At 62.6% G+C, this 21,987-nt stretch overlaps 2 protein-coding genes across 2 annotated transcripts; one reads left to right on the top strand and one right to left on the bottom strand.

Annotated features, from left to right (window-relative positions):
• Positions 1 to 1,849: 1,849 nt before the first annotated feature.
• On the top strand, positions 1,850 to 11,031 carry PLK1 (polo like kinase 1). Its single transcript, XM_060260991.1, has 10 exons — positions 1,850 to 2,251; positions 3,386 to 3,554; positions 4,680 to 4,824; positions 6,077 to 6,170; positions 6,260 to 6,479; positions 6,858 to 7,016; positions 7,135 to 7,212; positions 8,938 to 9,092; positions 9,467 to 9,649; positions 10,360 to 11,031. The coding sequence occupies exons 1-10, from the start codon at positions 1,850 to 1,852 to the stop codon at positions 10,564 to 10,566; spliced, it is 1,812 nt and encodes a 603-aa protein (XP_060116974.1). The 3' UTR covers positions 10,567 to 11,031.
• A 1,268-nt stretch (positions 11,032 to 12,299) lies between these two features.
• ERN2 (endoplasmic reticulum to nucleus signaling 2) lies at positions 12,300 to 20,120 on the bottom strand. Its single transcript, XM_060260990.1, is given in 24 exon segments — positions 12,300 to 12,551; positions 12,816 to 12,883; positions 13,054 to 13,177; positions 13,257 to 13,325; positions 13,328 to 13,386; positions 13,634 to 13,756; positions 13,759 to 13,783; positions 13,874 to 14,073; positions 14,182 to 14,281; positions 14,576 to 14,765; positions 14,888 to 14,978; positions 15,114 to 15,294; positions 15,459 to 15,623; positions 15,713 to 15,816; positions 16,180 to 16,330; positions 16,819 to 16,897; positions 17,079 to 17,328; positions 17,442 to 17,552; positions 17,921 to 18,043; positions 18,610 to 18,682; positions 18,873 to 18,945; positions 19,139 to 19,175; positions 19,321 to 19,429; positions 20,022 to 20,120. Coding segments are annotated over 24 exon segments (2,856 nt in total).
• Between the last annotated feature and the right edge of the window lie 1,867 nt (positions 20,121 to 21,987).

The raw sequence follows: 21,987 nt of genomic DNA, 5'->3' as shown, positions 1-21,987 counted from the left end.
AAAAGGGCTGATGTCTGGGGCTTCCGAGCAGTGGGTTCATCTCCTTCCTGGGGCTTTGGGGTTTCTTCCTCTGGCTGCAGTCTTAAGCAAATGCTCCTTCAGCACAACAGACTTGGGGGGGGGGGGGAAGCAGGCAGCTGCTGGTGCGAAGAAATGGAACCCACAGCCATGGGACAGGTGAACTGGGCATGCTCCTTGCAGAAAAGTGAGGCAGGCCCAACCAGGGTGGGGACAGGATCTGCTCTGGGGGGCCAAGCCAAGCCAGCCGAGGACTGAGCTTCTGCCCTGGGGCAGTGCTCCTGGCACAACTGGGTGGAGTGGCAGGAGGTGGGAAGATGACCCTGTGCCTGCCCCCCCCCCCCCCCCCCGTTGCAAAGAGGGAAAAGACCAGGGAGTCCAGCAGCCCTTGCATGGAAAAGGGGTTTCTCTCTTTAAATCCAGCAGCTTGGAAAATGCAGTTAAAGTTCAAGTGGCTTTCTTTCTACCCTTCCTTCCTACCTACCTACTATGAAGAAAGGTTAAAACGCTTGGGGGTCTTTAGCTTGGAGAAACGTCAGCTGCAGGGTGACATGGTAGAGGTTTACAAGATTATGCATGGGATGGAGAAAGTAGAGAAAGAAGTATTTTTCTCCCTTTCTCACAATACAAGAACTCTAGGGCACTCAATGAAATTGCTGAGCAGTCAGGTTAGAACAGATAAAAGGAAGTCCTTCTTCACCCAAAGGATGATTGACACGTGGAATTCACTGCCACAGGAGGTGGTGGCGGCTGCAAGCATAGCCAGCTTTAAGAGGGGATTGGATAAAAATATGGAGCAGAGGTCCATCAGTGGCTATTAGCCACAGTGTATGTGTGTGTGTTGGCCACTGTGTGACACAGAGTGTTGGACTGGAGGGGCCACTGGCCTGATCCAACAGGGCTTCTCTTCTGTTCTTATGAGAGGGGGTGGGAAGGGGCTTTTGAGTCCCTGCTCTTTTCTTTCAGAAGCGCTGCCAGGGCAAATGGGAGGAGGGGCCATTGTGGCTGAGGGGCAGCTAGAAAGAACCAGGCAGTTGGTGAAGCAGGAAACTGCCTGAGTCCCCGGCCAGACTGGCTGGGGGGGGGGGCGGTCCGGGGGTTGTTGGGTTTCCCCTCCTTGCAAAATGCAGGGCCAAGAAGCTGGGGCGGGCTGGCCTGTAGCAAGCAGCCCGCCTGTGGTCCTTGCGGCAAGGAGAGCGGCTCGGTGCGGCCACAAAGGCTGGGATCTCACACACTCCATGATGCGCTTCCAATCCACTTTCACTGCAGTTCCCGACTGGATCGGGCCCGTTCCCACAGTCGAATCCAGTTGGAAACTGCCCTGAAAGTAGATGGGAAGTGTATTGTCCAGTGCAGCGTGCGTGAACGCAGCCGAGGAGCGGCCCACCTTGCAGGGGGTGGAGAGGAGGGGCGCCGGCTGCTGGCGCTGCAGGGCGGGGCGGGCGCGCGGCCGGGAGCGGGGCGCGCGCTTTAAAGGGGGCGGGGGAGGCGGTCCCAGGGTGCCTTGCGGCGTGGGGGGGCGGGGCGCATTTTAAATCTGGCGGCCAATGGGAGCGCGCAGCGGCGCCCGTAACGTCCCCGGCTCCAGGTTTGAAATCGTTGCAAGGTCGCCGAGCGCAGCAGCCGCCGTCGGGCGCCCCTTCCTGTTGCGCGGCCCTGCAGCGCCCCCGCCCCGCCCAGCCCCTCGACGCCACCCAGCAGCAGCAGCCCCCGGGCGCCCCTTCTTGCTCGGCGTCCCCCCCCGCCCTCTAGCTAGGCAGCTGCCCTTCCGTCCCTCGACGGCACCAGGGAGCGGCGGCGTGATCGTGCAGCGGGAGGCGGCGGGCGGAGGATGAGCGCGGCCTCGACGGCGCTGGCGGGCAGCAAGGGGGGGCCGCAGGCGGTGGGGGGCCGGGCGGGGGCCTCGTCGGGGCGGGGGGAGAGCGGCGGCGGCGGCAAGGAGGTGCCGGAGGTGCTGGTGGACCCGCGGAGCCGTCGGCGGTACGTGGTGGGGCGCTTCCTGGGCAAGGGGGGCTTCGCCAAGTGCTACGAGCTGACGGACGCCGAGAGCCGGGCGGTCTTCGCCGGCAAGGTGGTCTCCAAGACGCTGCTGCTGAAGGCGCCCCAGCGGGAGAAGATGTCCATGGAGATCGCCATCCACCGCAGCCTCCAGCACCGCCACGTCGTCGCCTTCCACGGCTTCTTCGAGGACTCCAACTTCGTCTTCGTCGTCCTCGAGCTCTGCCGCCGAAGGGTGGGTGAGCCCCCCACGGGACGGACGGAGGGAGGGAGGGAAAGGCGTCCAGCCCGCAGTCTCTGAGCCCGTGCAGAGCGCCCAGCCGGGGAAAAGAGGCCTGGGAAACTGAGCAGCCAAGGACCCCCCCCCCCCAACACACACACGCAGTGGAAGGAGGGGCACCTTCACAGACCAGAACCAACGGCTGAAATTAGTTTCTGGCTCAAGGTTAGGAAGAGCTTCCTGGGAGTGAGAGCCGCTCCTTATTGGGACAGGCTTCCTCCTTGGGAGGTGGGGGGGGCTCTCCTTCCTTGGAGGTTTCGAAACAGGCGTGGGGTTATCCGTTTAAATGAGAGGCGAGGAGTTTGCCCACAGGAGTCAAAGGCCATTGCTTATCAAAAGACAAAGCTTACTAGCATGAAACATGAGGGAAAGGAAACATTACATGCTGCATCTCCCCTCTAAGTACTACATGGCTAGTTTATAACTCTTTGCCTCCTGGCTTCTTGTTCCCAGAGAGCATTCGGGGCAGGAAAAACAAGAGCAAAGCGTCTCGCGCACAAGGCTGACCAATACAGAGCTTGCAGTTTCCCCGGGCTTAGAAGAAACAGTTCCTGATTGGATTTGGGCTACAATGCATAATACCCTGTAGTTCAGCTAACCAACAACCCTTCTCTAGAGTGTCTGGAATGTGCAGAGCCTGCTTTCCAAGAAGAGGCTGATGGCCGTCTGGCAGAAATGCAGGTTCTGTGAATGAGGCAGATGAGGAAGGGCCGCATCAGGGCTTAGTTCTTGTGGCCTTTTCTTGCCCACCCAGGGAAATGTCTGTCGCCACTGTGGAGTCAGCAAGCGATTTTTCTCCAAGTCAGTTTGGGAAGAGATCCTAGAGGGGTTTTCGCCATCCTCTGGGCATGGAGCAGGGGGTCACTGTGTGTGTGTGTTGGGGGGGAGGTAGTTCTGAATGCCCTGCATTGCGTAGGGTTGGACTAGATGACCCTGGAGGTCCCCTTGAACTCTATGATCCTATAAGCCTGGAAGTGGCAGGAAATGAAGCAGAGAGCTGGGCAGCGGAAGGAGTGGCCAGGTTGCTTCCCAGGGGGAGCCGATCCCGCTCTTTGCCAGCTCAAGGCGGCCTTTGTTTCTCCTCCCCAGTCTCTTCTGGAACTGCACAAGCGCCGGAAAGCGCTGACGGAACCAGAGGCCCGCTACTTCCTGCGGCAGATCATCTTGGGCTGCCAGTACCTGCACAGCAACCGGGTCATCCACCGCGACCTCAAGCTGGGCAACCTCTTCCTGAATGATGACATGGAGGTGAAGATAGGTAAGGGGGCTCAGCCTGGCTCTCCTGCTGCCCTGCACACCGGGGGGGGGGGGGCAGCTCCTATCTAACCTTTAGAAACTGGGCATCTCTTTCTTGGTGGAAATTCCTCAGAAAGTGGGTGAGCCTTTGTGATCTGTTTTGCTCCTTCCCAATTTCTGTGTTGCAAGAAGACGTAGAATCGGGATGCCTTCCTTATCCTGACTTGTAAACGAGGGGCTTTTAGCAGGTGGATCAAAGGCCAGCATGACATCTAAAGATCGCCTTGTGTGTGTTTTCTGGCCTGGCCTTTTCTAATCTTGGCCCTTGTGGGGGGATGGAAGCAGCGGGGGGTTTGTAGAGAAGTGCCAGCACGTCCCAGGTGGTTGTGGGAAAAAGGCCGCCTGGTTTCCTGCTCAAGTCTAGGAGGGCTCAGGATGAAGCTGGTGCTACCCTGACACATCATCTGGCCCAAAGACAGAGCCCTCGCCCAATTCCAGCAGCAGAATTTGGGGCAAAGGCACCCCCAAGACTCTGTGTGAGAAGGCTTTGGTTTGGTCCTGTCACCAAAGGACCAAATGGCTTTCTGGTCTCCCCCCGCTATGAATTGTTTGGCAGGGGGTGCTTTTTCGGGGGGGGGGTATTATTTTGCTTGTGTGTGTGTCTATGCCCAGAAGTCACGGCAACTCCTAGTGAGGCATGGAGGACATTCAGAGCCTGCCTCTGCCTCCGAGTGCTGGTATTCTTTGGAGGTCTCCCATCCAAATACTCGCCAAGGTCAGCCCTGCTTAGCTTCCAGGGGTTGGTGACAAGAAGGCCTCCCCAAAAGATGGTCAGGTGCCATTAGAGATGTGCCAGGGGGACTCTGAAGGGGGAAGACTGGCACGCAGTCAGGAACCCGCTGGATGGGAGAAGAAAGAGTGACCCTGAGCAACAAACCTGGAACCATGAAGATATTGTTGTCTTTCTCTTTAGCATCCCAGAGTCAAGTTTTAGACCCAGCTAGGGGACAAGCACTGCATTTACTCCTTGTTTTCCCCATGCTCAGCTGCTTGCAGTCCTTTGCGACGTATCTTATTTGGGGGAGGGGGGTCACCTTGGGCAAAGCCCTGACCCTGGGCTGCCTCCATCTTCTCGCCATCTTTCCAGGTGACTTTGGCTTGGCCACAAAGGTGGAGTACGAGGGGGAGCGGAAGAAGACCCTGTGCGGGACCCCCAACTACATTGCCCCCGAGGTTCTGGGCAAGAAGGGCCACAGCTTCGAAGTGGACGTGTGGTCCATCGGCTGCATCATGTACGTGGCAGGGGGGAGGTCTTGAGGGATGCTGCAGACTGGTGGGAGGAGTCCTTCCCCCCCCAAAAAAAATGTATTCTAGGATTGCCTTGCACAGGTGCTGAAGTTGAGTTCCAAGAGAGAGATTTACGTTCCTAGCTTGGGGGGGGGGGGGCGTGAGCCTGAGAGTGAAGAATATTGTACATGAGGGCCAGCTAGGGAGAACGGTCAAGGCTAAAGTTCCCTTGAAACAGACGCCCTTTCACTTTGTCTTAAGGGTTGACTAATACGAGATGAAGAGAACCCTTTTATGAATGGTTGAAGACACAAATTTGACTCTTATACGACACATACTTGTAATTCCTCAATTTGCACACTTTAGTGTTGATATTAGCAAACTATTAGGTATAATACAAAGACTGAAACTTTTATAGACTAGGAGAAACATTTGTAAATGAATGATGCAGAGTATAAACATATTTGTTTTAGAATTTGGCCAATTGTCCCCTTTGCACAGCCTGGAAGAGCACCCGGATGTGTGTGTTTTCTTCTCCCCCCCCCCCCCCCCGGACTTCAGTTTCTGTTGAAGTATTAACAGGAAGAAATCTAGACTCAATCTGGGCTAAACATATAAACAATTAACCTGCCATAGAATGACAATGTTCATCTTTAAAGGAAGGTTGTTCTAACTTTGACTTAAAAAAAAATTCCTGGTAACCTTGGAGGGACGGTGGCTCAGTGGTAGAGCATCTGCTTGGTAAGCAGAAGGTCCCAGGTTCAATCCCTGGCATCTGCAAAAAGGGTCCAGGCAAGTAGGTGTGAAAATCCTCAGCTTGAGACCCTGGAGAGCCGCTGCCAGTCTGAGAAGACAATACTGGCTTTGATGGACCGAGGGTCTGATTCAGTATAAGGCATTCATATGTCTAACACTGAATTCTGCAGAGCAGCTTTTCTTTTGTCCCACTTGTAACCTGCTCAGGGAATTCTCGTGGCTCAGCCCATGTTCTGCTTTCTGGAGTAGCAGCCTGCTCTGTGGCAGACACAAGCACACTGGGAAGAGCTGGACTGGGCCCTCGCTTCCATATCTGCCCACTCCCCTTTCAACAAATTGCTGCAGCTATGTTCATCACTCTCCCTGCCCCGAATTCAAGTTAGAGTGTAGGTTTCAAGGGGGGGGGTCTCTTGCTTGAGGGTGAGTTGCCAGAGGCCTCTTGGAGGAGGGGGCTCCCATTCCATCTCCTCTTGAGTTTCCGTGGGTGGTCTCTCCACACAGGTACACCCTCCTGGTCGGGAAGCCCCCCTTTGAAACCTCCTGCCTGAAGGAAACCTACCTGCGGATTAAGAACAACGACTACAGCATCCCTTCGGTAAGACCCTGCTGAGATGGGGGGGCCTGGGCTGTAGAGTTCAAAAAGGGGCCCCCTCTTCTGAGACGCTCATTCTCCCCGCCTTGCAGCACATCAACCCCATAGCTGCTAGCATGATCCGGAGAATGCTGCGCTCAGATCCGGCCACCCGCCCAACCATTGAGGAGCTGCTGAGCGACGAGTTCTTCTCGACGGGCTACATCCCTTCCCGCCTGCCCACCACCTGCCTCACCGTCCCGCCCCGCTTCTCCCTGGCCCCCAACGGGCCTGACCCCAGCGGGAGGAAGCCCCTGACTGTAGTCAACAAAGGTGAGAAGGCGGCATGGGGAGGGGAGGGGGAACGCTGCAGCCCCACTGAAGTCCCTGTGGGGAAACCAGAACTACCTCCGCGGGCCTGGCTCAGGCCTTCTGAAAGGCACAGCCTTGCAGGGTCTGCGAAGGGACGGGGGAGGCGTAGAAGCACAGGGGGAAGTCCTGCAAGCTCCTCCCAGGACTCTCTCCCCAGATTTCCCCATTGATAAAGCGGGCCTTTGAATGTCAACAGAGCCACTTGGGAACTGAGGCTGAAAGTCACAAGAAAGGAAGGCAGCTCTGAGATGTTTGGGGCCAACCAACTGCCGGTGGGGGCTTCTTTGCCTTCTCCTTCCCCTCCCACCTTCTCATCTCGGATGCTTTCTCCCCTCTCAGGCCCTGACAGCCCCATGCTGGAGAAGTTGCCGGAGAAGGAGGAGGAGGCGGCCCTGCGAGAGCAAGGCGAGTCTGTGGACAGTCTCCTGATGGACCTCTTGCAGCAGCTGACCATGGTGAATGCTTGCAGGCCTTCTGAGAAGATCCCTGTGAGGCAAGGTAAGGGGCAAGGCAAGGTGTGTGTGTATCTGGGGGCGGGGAGCCCACCACCCTTGCGTCAAACCCAGCCAGTTGCAATTCACTTCTTAATAATGCTGGCTTCTTTCCTTTCTTCCAGAGGAGGCCGAGGACCCAGCCTGCATCCCCATCTTCTGGGTCAGCAAGTGGGTGGATTATTCGGACAAGTATGGCCTAGGTGGGTCTCTGGCTGGGCAGAGAGCTTCTCTCAAACCAACTTGGCCCCAGGAGAGCAGAACATAAGAACATGAGAAGAGCCCTGTTGGATCAGACCAGGGAGGGTCCGTCTAGTCCAGCCTCCTGTCTCACACAGGGGCCAACCAGTTCCTCTGGAGGGCCAACAACAGGGCAGAGAGGCTGAGGCCTTCCCCTAAGGAGAACATCAGGAGAGCCCTGCTGGGTCAGACCAGGGAGGGGCCATCTAGTCTCCTCACACAGTGGCCAGCCGGTTCCTCTGGAGGGCAGAGAGGCCGAGGCCTTCCCCTGAGAAGAACATCAGAAGAGACCTGCTGGGTCAGACCAGGGAGGGTCCATCCAGTCCAGCCTCCTGTCTCACACAGAGGCCAACCAGTTCCTCTGGAGGGCCAACAACAGGGCAGAGAGGCTGAGGCCTTCCCCTAAGGAGAACATCAGGAGAGCCCTGCTGGGTCAGACCAGGGAGGGTCCATCTAGTCTCCTCACACAGTGGCCAGCCAGTTCCTCTGGACGGCCAACAACAGGGCATGAAGGCTGAGGCCTTCCCCTAAGGAGAACATCAGAAGAGCCTTGCTGGAGCAGACCAGGGAGGGTCCATCTAGTCCAGCCTCCTGTCTCACACAGTGGCCAGCCAGTTCCTCTGGAGGGCCAACCACAGGGCAGAGAGGCCGAGGCCTTCCCCTGAGAAGAACATCAGAAGAGCCCTGCTGGGTCAGACCAGGGAGGGTCCATCTAGTCCAGCCTCCTGTCTCACACAGGGGCCAGCCAGTTCCTCTGGAGGGCCAACAACAGGGCAGAGAGGCCGAGGCCTTCCCCTGAGAAGAACATCAGAAGAGCCCTGCTGGGTCAGACCAGGGAGGGTCCATCTAGTCCAGCCTCCTGCCTCACACAGGGGCCAGCCAGTTCCTCTGGAGGGCCAACAACAGGGCAGAGAGGCCGAGGCCTTCCCCTGAGAAGAACATCAGAAGAGCCCTGCTGGGTCAGACCAGGGAGGGTCCATCTAGTCCAGCCTCCTGTCTCACACAGGGGCCAGCCAGTTCCTCTGGAGGGCCAACCACAGGGCAGAGAGGCCGAGGCCTTCCCCTGAGAAGAACATCAGAAGAGCCCTGCTGGGTCAGACCAGTGAGGGTCCATCTAGCCCAGCCTCCTGTCTCACACAAGGGCCAACCAGTTCCTCTGGAGGGCCAACAACAGGGCAGAGAGGCCGAGGCCTTCCCCTGAGAAGAACATCAGAAGAGCCCTGCTGGGTCAGACCAGGGAGGGTCCATCTAGTCCAGCCTCCTGTCTCACACAGTGGCCAGCCAGTTCCTCTGGAGGGCCAACAACAGGGCAGAGAGGCCGAGGCCTTCCCCTGGTGCTGCCTCCTATCTCTGGATTTCAGGAGTTGACTGCCTCTGAACATGGAGGTTCCCTTCTGTCACTCCTCCATGAGTCCATCCAGCCCCCTTCTAATCACTGCCTGTGTCAGGGAGCGCTTCCCCTCGTCCATCCTGGACCTGCTGCCCCTGCGCTTCACTCGCATTCTAGGAGAGAGTCTGGGAGGGGACGGACGGCTCTGTGGCTTAAGCTTCCCTGTTTCTCCTGCTGAGAGAGCCAAGAATCAGTGCTTGAAGCTGCAGATTTGAGAGCTGCAGCCAGCGTGGGGGGTGTTGTGGAGCTGTGGTGCCTCAGCACGTGCCCCCCCCTCACTCCCTCCCCCCCTCCACAGGCTACCAGCTGTGCGACAACAGCGTGGGCGTCCTCTTCAACGACTCCACCCGCCTCATCATGTACAACGATGGGGACAGCCTGCAGTACATTGAGCAGAACGGCTCTGAGTCCTACTTCAACGTGCGCTCCTACCCGGGCAGCTTCAGCAAGAAGGTCAGCCTGGCGGGGAGAGGGGGCAGGACCCATGTTTCCTCCCTCCGAGTGGGGGCTGTGCAAGACTGGCACAGCTCCAGACTGCTGCTGAGTGGGGCTTCTGGGGTTAGCGAGTGGCCACTCAGGCCCCCGGTTTCAAGGGAGCGCTGGTTGCAGGACTGTGAGCTAAAGGAGGAGGCCAGGGGCTCACCGGGGTGCAATGAGGCCTCCGCTGGTTTGGGATGAGCAGAGGAGGAGGCAGCTCTACCCTGGAGGAGGCTTGGCCCGAGCTCTGCATCTGCCCAGGCTGCGTGCTGAGCCTCCCTCCACCGCCCCCCTGCTGAAGAAATCTGACTGGGCCTCCCTGACTCACGTGGGCCCGGTTGTCTCCCCAGGTGACGCTGCTGGAGTATTTCCGGAACTACATGAGTGAGCACCTGCTGAAAGCCGGCGCCAACATCACCCCTCGGGAGGGGGACGAGCTGGCCCGCCTGCCCTACCTGCGCACCTGGTTCCGCACCCGCAGCGCCATCATCCTGCACCTCAGCAACGGCACCGTGCAGATCAACTTCTTCGAGGTGAGCAGCCGGAGCCCCACGGGCTGAGATCAGGGGGCACCCGGGTGCAAATCTCTGGGAAGCTGGCTGGACCAGTCACACTCTCTCAGGGATGTTGTGGCTGCAATAAGGGCCGTCTGTCCCAGGGCTGGAACAACACCCAGGCCAAGCCTAGTTCAGAAGCGGGTTTCCTGGGAGAGGGCAGGAGAGCCCTGCTTTCCTTGGACCACCTGCAGGGGGACTGAAGGCCTTTTCCAGCTGCTGCTAGGGGTGCCAGCCTCCAGGCAGGACCTGGAGCTCTCCTGGAATGACAGAGATCAGTTCCCCTAGAGAAAATGGGGGCTTTGGAGGGGGGGCTTTATGGGACTGGGCCCCGCTGAGTTCTTCCCCAGTCTCCACCCCCAAATCTCCAGGAGTTTATGAGCTGGGGTTGGCAACCCTACACCCCCACCAGTGGACAGGGGCAGCTGGCCACCCTACACCTCTCCCATCCCACCCCCACCAGTGGTCACCCTATCAGGCAGGAGGGGAGCGTGGGCCCCCGAGTAAGCAGGGGTCCAGTCCTGGACTTGTCTGGTTCCCCCCCCCCCCCCATTCCCGTAAGCCTACCCAAGCTGTCCTTAATGGAACTGTGAGTTTGATTGAAGTGCTTGGCCTCCCAGGGCAAGGGAGCGACCCCTTCTCACTCTCTTGGGTGTGTGCTGCCCTTCTCCCCCCCCCCCCCCCCCCAGGACCACACCAAGGTCATCCTCTGCCCCTTGATGGCGGCCGTCAGCTACATCAACGAGAAGCGGGAGTTCCGGACCTACAAACTCAGCCTGATCGAGGAGTTTGGTTGCTGCAAGGAACTGGCCAACCGCCTGCGCTTTGCCCGCACCATGGTGGAGAAGCTGCTGAGCTCCAAGGCGGGCACGCCCAGTACCAAGCCTTCCGCCTAGAGGCCGGCCGGGACGGAAGACAGTCTCCTGCTTCCGGAAGCATCCAGGGGCAGTGCCCGCCCCTCCTGCCCTGACACTCAGCAGCCTCGAGGCCGGTTCCAGCCCGGCCAGACTGTTCCTCCAGGTTCCTGGCAAAGCACGTGCAAGAAAGCTGTCTCTTTTCCCTTCCTCCCCACCCCCTCTCCCTGTTTTGGTGGAGAAGATGCCCCCAGCCGCCTGGCGTGCAGCACTGCCTCTTCTGTGTGAGGGGGTGGGAGAGGCTGGCAGGGGGCACATCATGTAAGTTATTTATGTGTGAGTCTCTGAAAGCGGCCTCCTTCCCCCCCCACCCCGGGGGGGGGGTGTCTCTCCTTCCTGTCTGTGGCGTCTGCCGCCCCCTTCCCAGTTTGTTCTGTGAACCTTAGATGGCCACCTACCCTTTTAAATACTGAAAATGAATCAAATAAAGGTCATTTTGTACACTGAGGAGGCGGATCTGTGTCAGCAGGCCTGAAGAACACTGGATGGGAACTCTTGTCTTGCTCGAGACCAGAGACACCTGGAGGGGGGGAGAGTGCTGTAAGTAGCCCTCCTTGGCCAGGCTTCAGGGCCTCGAGATGTGCCGTCCCTGGGGAGGCCGCTCCGCCCCAGTCATGAACCTCTGAAGCTGCCTTCTACTGAATCAGACCCCCCTGGGTCCATCAAAGGCAGCCTTGCCTACTTGGACTGGCAGCAGCACTTTCTCCAGGGTCTCCGGCTGAGGGAACACCTATCTGCCTGGACTCTTTCTAGTTGGAGATGCCGGGGATTGAACCTGGGACCTTCGAAGAGAGCCAGTTTGGTGTAGTGGTTAACTTCGCAGACTCTTATCTGGGAGACCCGGGTTGATTCCCCACTCCTCCACTTGCAGCTGCTGGAATGGCCTTGGGTCAGCTATGGCACTTGCAAGAGTTGTCCTTGAAAGGGCAGTTTCTATCAGAGTTCTCTCAGCCCCACCTACCTCACAGGCTGCCTGTTGTGGGGGAGGAAGGGAAAGGTGATTGTGAGCTGCTCTGAGACTGAGTGGAGGGTGGAATATAAATCTAATGTCATCTTCTGCTGCTTCCCAAGCAGATGCTCTACCACTGAGCCACCGCTCATCCCCATTCATTAGCTTATTCCACTACAATATTTCCCCCCTGCCCTTTACCCCAAAGGAAAGGGGGCAGTGAGTGGGGGGGCAGCTGCTGGCAGAGCCTGCTTGAAAAGAGCCGGAGTTCAGGAGCACCAGAAAGGCTAAAACCCCCCATGATCTGTTGTGAGTCCTGGCTCACATTTTGAGATAGCTCCTTGACTCCGGAAAGCTCTCCTGCCCCCTCTGTCTGCCTCGATGTGGAGGAGAAGGGGCCAAGAAGAAACGGCTCCTTGCTCTTCAGGCAGGCCTTCACCTAGAAGGTGGGGTGGGGGTGTGGAGAGGCCATGGTTCAGGATCTGAGGGGGGTGTGTGTTCTCCAACCTCCAAAGTCCGTGGCCTCCCCTCCTGCCACTGCAAAGGATGGGGTGGAAGGCCCCCTGGGCTGCAGCCACAGTTCAAGCTTTGGGTTTTGGTTTTTTATTGTACACAATTGTGTTCCAAAAGAAGGCCTGTCCCGGCAGCCCCCGGTTCTGTCCCCCGATGTGAGCCCCGCTGGCAGCCCCCGGTTCTGTCCCCCGATGTGAGCCCCGCTGGGCTCTCCCTTTGGAGGAGAGGCTGGTCAGAAGGGCTGTGTCCTCCCTCAGCTAGGCCCCGCAGCCCCCCGTGGGGAGGGAGGTCTCTGGCTGGCGGTGGGGGGAGCACGCTCCGTCCCCAGCTCCTCCTCCGGGTAGTAATAGGACTGCAGGAGCCTCTCCCCGGCGCAGGCCCGCATGGCGTGGTGGGTGTGCAGCAGGAGGCGGGGGAAGCGAGAGGTGAAGTACTGCACGAACTGGTGGGGGACGGCTCCGAGGGTCTCCTGGACGTCTGGGGGCAGCTCGCGGTAGTGATGCTTCTGGAGAGGGAAAGAGGGGGGTGGGGGGCTGGAATGGCACCCAAACTGGCCACAGCCCCCCAGCCCCACTTCAGGGGGGGAGAAGCAGATGCCCAGCAGATGCCCTCTTTGCCAGGAGGCCGCAGGGGAAGGACTGCGCAAGGAGGCTCAGCTGGGCAGCCCCAAGGGAAGAGGTGCCCAGGGCTTTCTGAAGGCTGCTCAGGTCCAAAGGCACTCCGGCCCCTTCTAGCCGGAAGGTGCAGGCAGGGGGAGGGGGGGGTCTACCTTATTCCTCATGGCCCTCAAGAGGTCCCGCACGGAGCTCCCTTTGTAGGCCCGGAACTTCCGGAGGTCTGGGGAGAGAAGGTAGGGGAGCTGCTGCCCTTCAGGAACTGGCGACCACCCGTCCCGTCTGCAAGGAGGGGGGCGGGGGTGGGGCCAGCCGCTCTCCTCGCCCTGCAGCCCCCTGGCAGGCTGAGTGGCCTCCTGCGTGCCCCCCCCCCCCCGCGCTGGGCCTTCTTACCTGTCTGCAGGGGGACGGAGATGTGGTCGCGCCAGCTGCCCCGCAGCACCGCCTGCCCCCCCGCCTCCAGGGCGCTGAGAAGGGGGCCGCCCGCCGCCTCCCTCTCCAGGCGGTCGCTGACGTCCTGCGAAGGGCGAGAGAGGGGTTGGTACTGGAGCGCCCCTGGCCGGCCCGCAGGCAGGCGGAGAGGGGAGGGGGCTCACCTGGAAGAACTGCAGCTGCTTGGCGGGGCTCCAGAAGAAGGGGTGGGCCAGGGACCTGGGGGGCGGGGGGCCGCCTGCGGGGGGTCGCGGCTGAGCATGGCCTCGATCAGCTCCCGCCCCGCCACGCTCTCTGCAAAGACGACAAGCGCTGCTCACCAGCGGGACTCATGCAGGGGCGCGCCTGCTCGCTCCCGCCGGCGCTTCCCAGGCCTTCCTTCGAGCGCCACTGAGCCGCTAAGCGCAGGCCCCGGGGAAGCGGGGCGGCATTTGAGCCAGATAGGCTAGAGAGGCCCACCGCCTGCGGGGACCTGTGGCCTGGAGCTCCGTCGTCCTCCCGGGAGATCTCCCGCCGCCCCCCTTCCCCTGCCCTGGCTCACGGGGCGTGTGGGGCTGCTGCAGGCGCTCCAGCTGCGAGTTGCCGGCCGCGATGTTGGCCTGGCGGTGCAGGCGCTCTCCGAACGGGTGTTGCCCACCGGACAGGACGTAGTAGAAGACGCAGCGGCGGAGAAGACGTCCACGGCCGAGGTCTGCGGGGCAAGGCAGCGGTGGTCCTCGCGGGAGTCCGGCCAGGCCAGGCCGAGGGAGCCCCCTCCCCTCCCCCCCCCGCGCCACCCTACCGGGTTCTCCTGCGGGGCCTCTGGCAGCAGCTCGGGGGCCATCCAGCCCTCGGTGCCCGGGACGCCGGAGCGCAGGCTGAAGGTGGAGCGGCCGGCTTGCAGCTTCTTGCACAGGCCGAAGTCGGAGAGGACGGCGCGGACCCGCCCGTGGACGTCGGGGGCCGAGATCAGGATGTTGCACGGCTTCAGGTCCCGGTGGACTGGAAGGAAGGCATCCCCCCCACAGCTGCGGTGTTAACTGCCGGGAGGGAAGCGGGGCCTCCCCCTCCCCCCTCAGGAACCCCCCCCCCTCCCCCGCGCGCGCTTACCTATGCCGAGGGCGTGCAAGTGAGCCAAGCCAGACATGGTTTGCTGCAGCAGGGAGACCGAGTCCGGGACCGGGTCGCCGCGGGGGGTGCGCTCCACGAACTTTGAGGGGGAGCAGAAAGACAAGGGGTCGCCTGCTGGGACCCCCAAACCGGAGCCTTCCCCAGCCCCCCACCAGCCAGCCAAGGCCTGCTCTGAGAAATCACCGCCAGAGGCTGGGAAGAGCGGCGGCTCCCTCCCTCGACAAGCTGCAGCTAAAGCAGGTTCTAAGTCAAAGAGACGCCTTTCATTGCCTAAATCCCAGCAGCCTCGATTCGGAGGGAGCGCCCCCGAGGCCATCTAGTTCAGCCCGGGCCAGGCAGGAGGAGATTCGCTGAGGCGGCGCGGCTCACTCACTTCCTGCAGGGTGGCGGCACACAGCTCCAGGGCGATGTAGTGGAACTGCCGGTCCTTCTCCGTGCAGAAGTAGCGCACCACGTTGGGATGCTCGTCGGACTCGCGCAGCAGCTGCACCTCCCGCTCCACCAGGCCCGTGCACTCGGGCAACAGGCGCTTCACCGCCACCCGCCGGCCCTCGAAGCGGCCCCTGGCCAGAGAGAGAGAGGGAGCGCGGCCACAATGCCTCCACACCCCCCCGCCCCGCCCGGCCCCAAATCCCGCGCTCTGCAGCAGGCAAGCGAGCTCCAGCTGACTCGGAGCGCCTCTTACCTGAAGACGCAGGTTCCCCCGGACCCACGGCCCACCACCTCCTGGGGGCTGAAGGAGATCTTCCCCACCACGAAGGGTTCGGGGGCGCCTTCTGCAGGGGGGGGCGAGAAAGCAGAGCAGAGCTCTCCAGCTGAGCGGCCGCTCTCCCGCCTACTCCCCACTCCGCCCTGCTCCGGGGCCAACCGGACTCTTCCCCGCCAGCTCGCCCGCCCCCTCGGGCACCCACCTGGAGCTGCAGTTGCGCCGTGTCCGGACTCCCCGTGGGCAGAAGAGGGGCCCGCCGCCCGCCGCTCTGGCTGCAAAGGGCCGCCTGCCGGGGACCCCCCCAGGTCCCCCCGCTGTTGCAAGAGCTCCGCCAGCTGCTGCTCCAGCTGCTGCTGCTGATCTCGGTTCTGCCGCTGCATTTGCTGGGGGGCGGGGGGCAAGCACACGGTGTCAAGGAAGGGCTCCAGGCCTTGGTCTTCCCCAAAAGCGGGGCTGGGGTCACATTGCCGCCCCTCCCTCCTCCCCCCGGGGGGGCTGGGCTCTGGGAGGTGGGGGGAGGTTGGAGCGAGACCACTCACTCACTCACCCACAGCAGGAGGCAGGCGACCCCCCCGCCCAGAAAGAGAGTGGCGACGCCGGAGCCCACCAGCTCCCAGGGGACCACCCGGTCCGCCTCAGGCAGTTCCAGGGGCGGCTCTGCCCGGCCTTGGCTCCCCGCCGCTCCGTCCTCGCGGCCGCCGGGGGTCAGGAGCTGGAAGAGAGAAGGGGGCGGCGCCTGGTCAAGGGGGCGGGCGAAGGCGGAGGGAGCAGGAGACCCCCCCCCCTTATCCTGCCACTTACTTCATCCAAGAGCGTCTTGGGGCGGGCGGCAGGGCTCCTGAGCCGGGGCTCCGGGAAGGCCCGCAGCATGGTGGTGTGGACCACCGGGGGCAGCTCGTGGTGCCCTGCGGGGAAAGAGCACCGGGCTGCCTCCTTTCCGTTCCAACCGAGGGGCCAGAGAGGCCGGTCAGCCAGGCGGCGGCCTCTGCGGTCTCCGGCAGGCTTCCCTGTGCGCCCCGCTGCTTACAGGCCTGGAGCCCTTCAGGCCCCCCCCTGGGCCTTTCCTCCCCACCCCCCGTCCCTTCACCCTCCGCCTTTGCCCCTTGCTCCGCCGGTTCCGCTTTGCTTTGCGCGCTGCCTTTCTCGGGGGGGGGGCAGGCAGGCAGGCAGCGGCGTGTGTGTGGGGGGGGGGGTGGGGGGGCTCCTCCCTCCCTCCTGGAGGTGGGTCTGAGGAGCGCAAGGGGGAGGCCGACCCTCTCCCCACTCACCCAGGAGGAGCCAGCGGCTGGGCGGGCGGGCGACGCTGCCCTTGGGGTAGCGGACCTCGGTGCTGGGCGTGATCTCGCACTCGCCGGACTTCTGGAGCGTGACGTCGTCGGTGGTGGGCCCGCTGAGCCGGGCCAGCGTCACCCCCTGAGGCTGAGGAGGCAGAGGCAGATCCGGCTGAGTTCCGTCGGCCCCGCTGACATCCCACCCCAGGCTCCAGAGAAGCTTTGAGCAGAATGACCCTGAGAGCCGTTTGTCTGTCTGGTGACCGGAGCGCTTGATGTTCTGCTGCGCCGCATTGGAGAAAAGGGGAGCCCCCCCCCCCTCGCGGCTTTCACAGCTCCCCTGACTGAGAAGAGGCCCAATGAAGGGGCCAGGGGCTTCTCGAGCCAGTGGGTTTTATATAGCACCCAAGGAGTGGAGTTATTGGCTGCATGAGCGAAGAGGTAGAAGATACCCTGTTCCTAGGAAAGTAACATCAATGCTCAAGTTGGGGATGTGTTTAGTTGTGATTGCTGATATGAAAAATTGCTTGACTACTTTAAGACGGTTGTAAAATCAAAATAAAGCCGGAACTGAGACCGACCGGGGGCCTCTCCTCCACCAGGCCCCCCAAAGGCAAAGGGAGGGGGGGGTCTCACCACCAGCGCCACCCCCGCGTGCACCAGGGAGGTGAAGGCATAGAGGCAGGCGGCGTCGCGGCCCACGTAGAGCGTCGGCCTGGGGAAGGACAAAGGGGAGGGGGTCAGGGGAGCCTCTTGCTGGGCGGGCGGTAATCGCCTCTGGAACTCACTGCCACCGGATGGCCTGCTAGCGAGCTCCCAAGAAGCAGGGCGTCAAGGGGGCGTCCCCTCCCGCTCTGTGTCCCCCCAGACCCCCCCCCCCCCCCGGGGCTACGCACAGCAGCTGCGTCCTGGCTGCGAAGTCGTCCCAGTCGCAGTGGCGGAGCGGGAGGTGGTGGGCGCGCAGGGCCAAGTAGCGCAGGCTCTCCGCCGCGACGTGGAGGTGGGGCAGGCGGCGCAAGCTGTCCTGGCGCCAGGTGTAGAGCCCCACCACGGGAGAGCCGAGGTCCTGCGTCCACAGCAGCTCCCCGCTGCCCGCCGCCAGGGTCACCAGCAGCCCGTCCCCGCTGGAAGCCAAGGGAGCCAGGCCTGGAGAGGAGAGGAGGGGAGAGACAGTCCCGGAGGAGCGCGGCTGGCGGCTGCCCCAGGGCCCGCCTGCTCCAGGCACCAGGAGCCACGCGCGCGGGGGAAGGGGCTCTCACCGTAGCCCGCCTCCTCTTCGGGCTGGTGAAGGGGCGCCGCCGAGTAGTCCAGGAAGGTGCCGTTCCAGCGCAGCTCGCGGGTCTTGGGGTCGTACATGGTGAGGACGTACTCTGCAGGCAGAAGGGGGGCCGGAGAAGGGCGGGCCTCACCCAAGAGGGGCATCCTCAGAGACCCCGCGGGAGCCCCAGTGCCCAAGCCAGAAGGGCGCCTTCTCCTGAAGGCCCATTGCAAAAGGAGCGCGTGGGACCCCGCCCCTCCCCCCCCCCCGCCAGCCTGCCCGCGCGCACACAGAGCTGCCAGCATGCCCCTGAGTTGCCGCTGGGTCCAGAGCACCGCATCCGCCTTCCGTGCGCAGAATTTGGCCGCCTCAAGCCAAGCAGGCGTCCCGGGCCCAGCAGGACAGGGGAAGCCCCTCCCGCTCCGGGCCCTGCAACGCCGCCAGGCCTTTCCCGTGGTGGCCCCCCTTCCCCGGCCTTACGGGTGCGTCCGATGTAGAGCCAAGGGGTGGAGGGGCAGGGCTGCTCCCAGGCCTCGGTGGAGAGGGTGCTCTGCTTCTGCCCTGTGGCCGGGTCCACCACGAACCACGTGTCCTCCTTCTTGCCTGCGGGAGCGAAAGGACCCTGAGGAGTGCGGCCAGGGGGGGGGTCTCCTTCTCCCCCCACCCTGCCCTGCTGCGAACCCCCCGCCGGGAGAGGCGCAGCTGGAAGCAGACAACGGAGGTTAGAGAACCGGGAGCCTCATCCCTTCTCCAAATTGAGCTCCAGAGCATTCCAGGGTCTATCCCAAAGCCGGGCTTTGCAGCCCTCCATTCCTACAATACAGGCGCGTTAAGGGCCCGTCCCGTTCTTAGCGCAACCCACGCAGAAGACAACCTTGCGAGGGTCGCCGTCTTCGATGGGAACAAGGAATCCCCCATGCAAAATGCTCCGATTTAACTAGACTCCTGCTACGTCCTGCCAGGCCTGGGCCCGGCCTCAGCGGCCCTCTCTTCCGGCGACTCCAAGGGGCCCGGCTCAGCCAAGGCAGGAGCTCCCAGGTTCAGTCCCCGGCCTCCCCGCTCGGAAGGAGCCAGGCACCGGCGGCAGGCCTTTCTCTGCCCGACAGACCGACCTGCAATCCGGGTGGCTGCAAGATGCCCCCAAGAAGAGGCTCAGAGAAGGCGCCCACCTGTGTAGAGGATCCCGTCCGAGCTCCGGCAGGGGGAGGAGTGCACCAGCTCCGGGATGGTGAAGGGCAGTTTCTGCGGCAGCGAGAGGAGGAGGAGGGAAAGGCCCCTGGGTGGCTGAGGGCGGGGGGCCCTCCCAGGGCAAGGAAACGTCTCAGCTTTAAGCCCCCCCTCCAAGTGCGGGTCCCCCGGAGAAGAGGCGCCTTCTGGAGGGGAGGGGAGGATTTGGAGCGCTGCTCCCGGCCCACAGGGAGGGGGGTCTCACCATCAGGCCCTCTTTGTTCTTGCCCCCCAGGACGTAGAGGCTGCCGTCGCTGGGGTCCGGGAGGAAGGCTGGCCTGGGAGAGGAAGGCTGCATTCAGGGCAGGCCCCCACCTAGCTCGGCTCGAGGCGCCTTTCGCAGGGCTTGGGGACCTTCAACCCCTCCGCCTCCCATCCCTCCAGCATCTTGGAGGGCCGTGCCCGCAGAAGGGCCCCGGAAGGCAGCCAGGCCGGCTCAGGACACCCCGCCCCCCCTGCGGAGACACTCACTGGGCGGCGTCCTCCGGGGGCACTTGCAGAGGCGGGGCTGTAGAAGAGAAGGGGGGGGCGTCAGGTGAGGGAGGGTCTGCCCCGCAAAGCCGAGGCCAGACTTGCAGGGACCCAGGCTGGGAGGCGGGAAGCCCGGGGGGGCGGGTCCTCTGCCGCTCTTTCTGAAGAGGGGTGGGGCTCACCATCGTGGAGGGTCCACTGGATGTCCCCGCTGCTCTCACTCACGGCGTGGAAGCTGCCGTCCAGGGTGGAGACGAAGACGAGCCCTTCCGGGGCAGGGCCACAAAGACCCTGGCGGCGGCGGCGGGGGGGGGGGAGGAGAGGGGGAGAGGCCCGGTGAGACCAGGGAGGGGGGGCTGGCAGGACCCGAGAGGGGAGCCCCCCCCCCCCGCCTTGGCACACAAGGCCAAAGACTCCCGCAGGCGGGGGGAGACCTCTCCTCCATCCAAGGGCTCTCTCCTCCCCCTGCCGCCTCTTCCTGCGGCCCCTGGCACCATGCCCCCTTGGAAGCCCCCGGCAGGGAGAGGGGGGGCGGCCAGTGGCAGAAGGGGGCCTCCAAGGCCGCATCCGGGCGCCGCCCCCTCCCCTGCCGCCCTGCCCCCTCCCCGGGTGTGCCCAGCGGCACTCCTCCTTGGCAAACAGAGGGCAGCCCCCGCCTGGGAGGCTGGGCAGGGCTGGGCGGCTCCTTCTGCCGTGGCCCCAGCGGGGGGAGGGTCGCCACAGCTGGGGGGCGCGCAGTAGAGGGCGGGAGGGAGGACAGGCGCCGGGGGTCTGGGGCGGGCGGCGGCTCCGGGATGGCCGGAGAGCAGCAGGGCGCCCGAAGAGGAGTCCCTGCCCGCCGGGTCCGGCTTCCTGCCCGCCGCCCGCCGCCCGCCTCACTCACCTGGGCTAGCAGCAGAAGCAGCAGCAGCAGCGCGCCCGGCCGCCCCGTCCGGAGCAGCCGCCCCTGGGTGGCCCGGCCCGGCCGCGCCCCTTCCTCCATGCCCCGCGCAGCAGGTGTCCGCGCTCCTTCGCTCCCGGCCGCCGAGGGAGGGACCGGCCACCCCCCGCCCCGCCCCGCCCCAGGGCCCCGTCGGCTAGCGGCTGCTTCCTTCCCAAGCCCTCTGCACGCGCTCAGAGGCCCCGGGCTCAGGTCGGGGGGAAACGGGAAGGGGCCCCAAGGAGCAGTCCTCAGGGCAGCCTCCCTCCCCCCCTCCAGGCAGGGCGTTCCCGGACCTTGGCTGCCTCTGGCCCCGGATCTTGCTGCCTCTCCCAGAGGCAGAAACCAGCTCGACCAGTTTAGGGGCCAGGCCTGCCACCCAAAGTGGGGCCACCCCCCCCCCCCCACACACCTGGCTGCAGCGTCTGAGGCAGGCCCATCTGAGACCCTCCCCTGCAATTCCCCAGCAGAGAGAAGAGCCCTCAGCCCCCCCCCCCCCCCGGGCGGCCCCCCACATCGCTCCTCCCTTTGGACCCTGGCTGAGCCAACCAGCTGGGTAGCACAGGGACCCCCCCCCCTCAGAAGGGGCAACCCTGGGACAGGGGCTTCAGGCGGACAGGGGGGTAGAGTTAACGGTTCACATACAGCCCCTCTGCCTCTGCATTCATAAGAACACAAGAGAAGCCCTGTTGGATCAGGCCAATGGCCCCTCCAGTCCAACACTCTGTGTCACATAAGAACACAAGAGAAGCCATGTTGGATCAGGCCAGTGGCCCATCCAGTCCAACACATAAGAACATAAGAGAAGCCATGTTGGATCAGGCCAGTGGCCCCTCCAGTCCAACACTCTGTGTCACATAAGAACACAAGAGAAGCCATGTTGGATCAGGCCAGTGGCCCCTCCAGTCCAACACTCTGTGTCACATAAGAACATAAGAGAAGCCCTGTTGGATCAGGCCAGTGGCCCCTCCAGTCCAACACTCTGTGTCACATAAGAACATAAGAGAAGCCATGTTGGATCAGGCCAGTGGCCAATCCAGTCCAACACATAAGAACATAAGAGAAGCCATGTTGGATCAGGCCAGTGGCCCCTCCAGTCCAACACTCTGTGTCACACAGTGGCCAGTATATATGCACGCACACACACACACACACACACACATTCATCTGGGCTTCAAGGAGAAGGCGGCACCCAGTTGGCCTATGCTTCTGGGAGACACTCCAAAGTTGGAAGACGCTGCACATACAATCGTCTTCCAAGGCCCAGCTGGGCACCCCCCCCCCCCAGTGAGCCTGGGCCATGGTGAATGCCAGAAGAGGCCATGAGGCAGGAGAAGGCCAAAGTATTTCCAAGCCCCCCTCCCCCCAGGGGCGTGCTTCATGGATCCATTCATGTTTTGCGGTCTGAGAGTCCGAGGCAGGGGGGGGGAGGGGAGGGGATGACACAGGGTGCCCCCCCAAGTGACCCCCCCCAATGAAGTCGAAGGAGACTGCACCAGGCAACAGGTAAAGCACTTCATTATCAAAGTTTAATTGATAAGACTGATTTGATCTTACAGAACAGAACAAGGAGGATAATAACTGGACACAGTAAAAAACATCTCTCAGCAACGCAAGTCCCATGGGCCTCTCCCTCCCCTTCCGCCCCCCCCCTCCCCACAATGGGCTTCCACAGGTTTTCAGGACTGTGACGCTACAAGGAAATAGAATACAGGACCTGTTGCAAAGACCCCCTCCACACACACCCCTCCTGCCACTCAGGGCCCTGAGGGCGGGCACAGGCATGTTGCTTGGGAACAAGATTGGGCCTGGCTGGAAGGGAACAGACGGCCCAGGCCCCAGCAACACAAGTCCCCCAATGGTGACAGGCACCAGCCAGGCCCGGCAGCGCTTCCCTGGCAGCGGGTGAAGGGGGAGGAGAGGCCAGCCA

This window comes from Heteronotia binoei, chromosome 20, assembly GCF_032191835.1.
Source record: "Heteronotia binoei isolate CCM8104 ecotype False Entrance Well chromosome 20, APGP_CSIRO_Hbin_v1, whole genome shotgun sequence".
Lineage (NCBI taxonomy): Eukaryota > Metazoa > Chordata > Lepidosauria > Squamata > Gekkonidae > Heteronotia > Heteronotia binoei.
The sequence above is the reverse complement of the archived record's forward strand: the minus strand, read 5'-3'. Positions and strand labels throughout refer to the sequence as shown.

Coding starts and splice junctions, on each gene's coding strand:
- PLK1 (XM_060260991.1), top strand. CDS start 1,850: ATGAGCGCGGCCTCGACGGCGCTGGCGGGCAGCAAGGGGGGGCCGCAG. Junction 2,252..3,385: donor TCGAGCTCTGCCGCCGAAGG/GTGGGTGAGCCC, acceptor TCTCCTCCCCAG/TCTCTTCTGGAACTGCACAA. Junction 7,213..8,937: donor TTCGGACAAGTATGGCCTAG/GTGGGTCTCTGG, acceptor CCCCCTCCACAG/GCTACCAGCTGTGCGACAAC.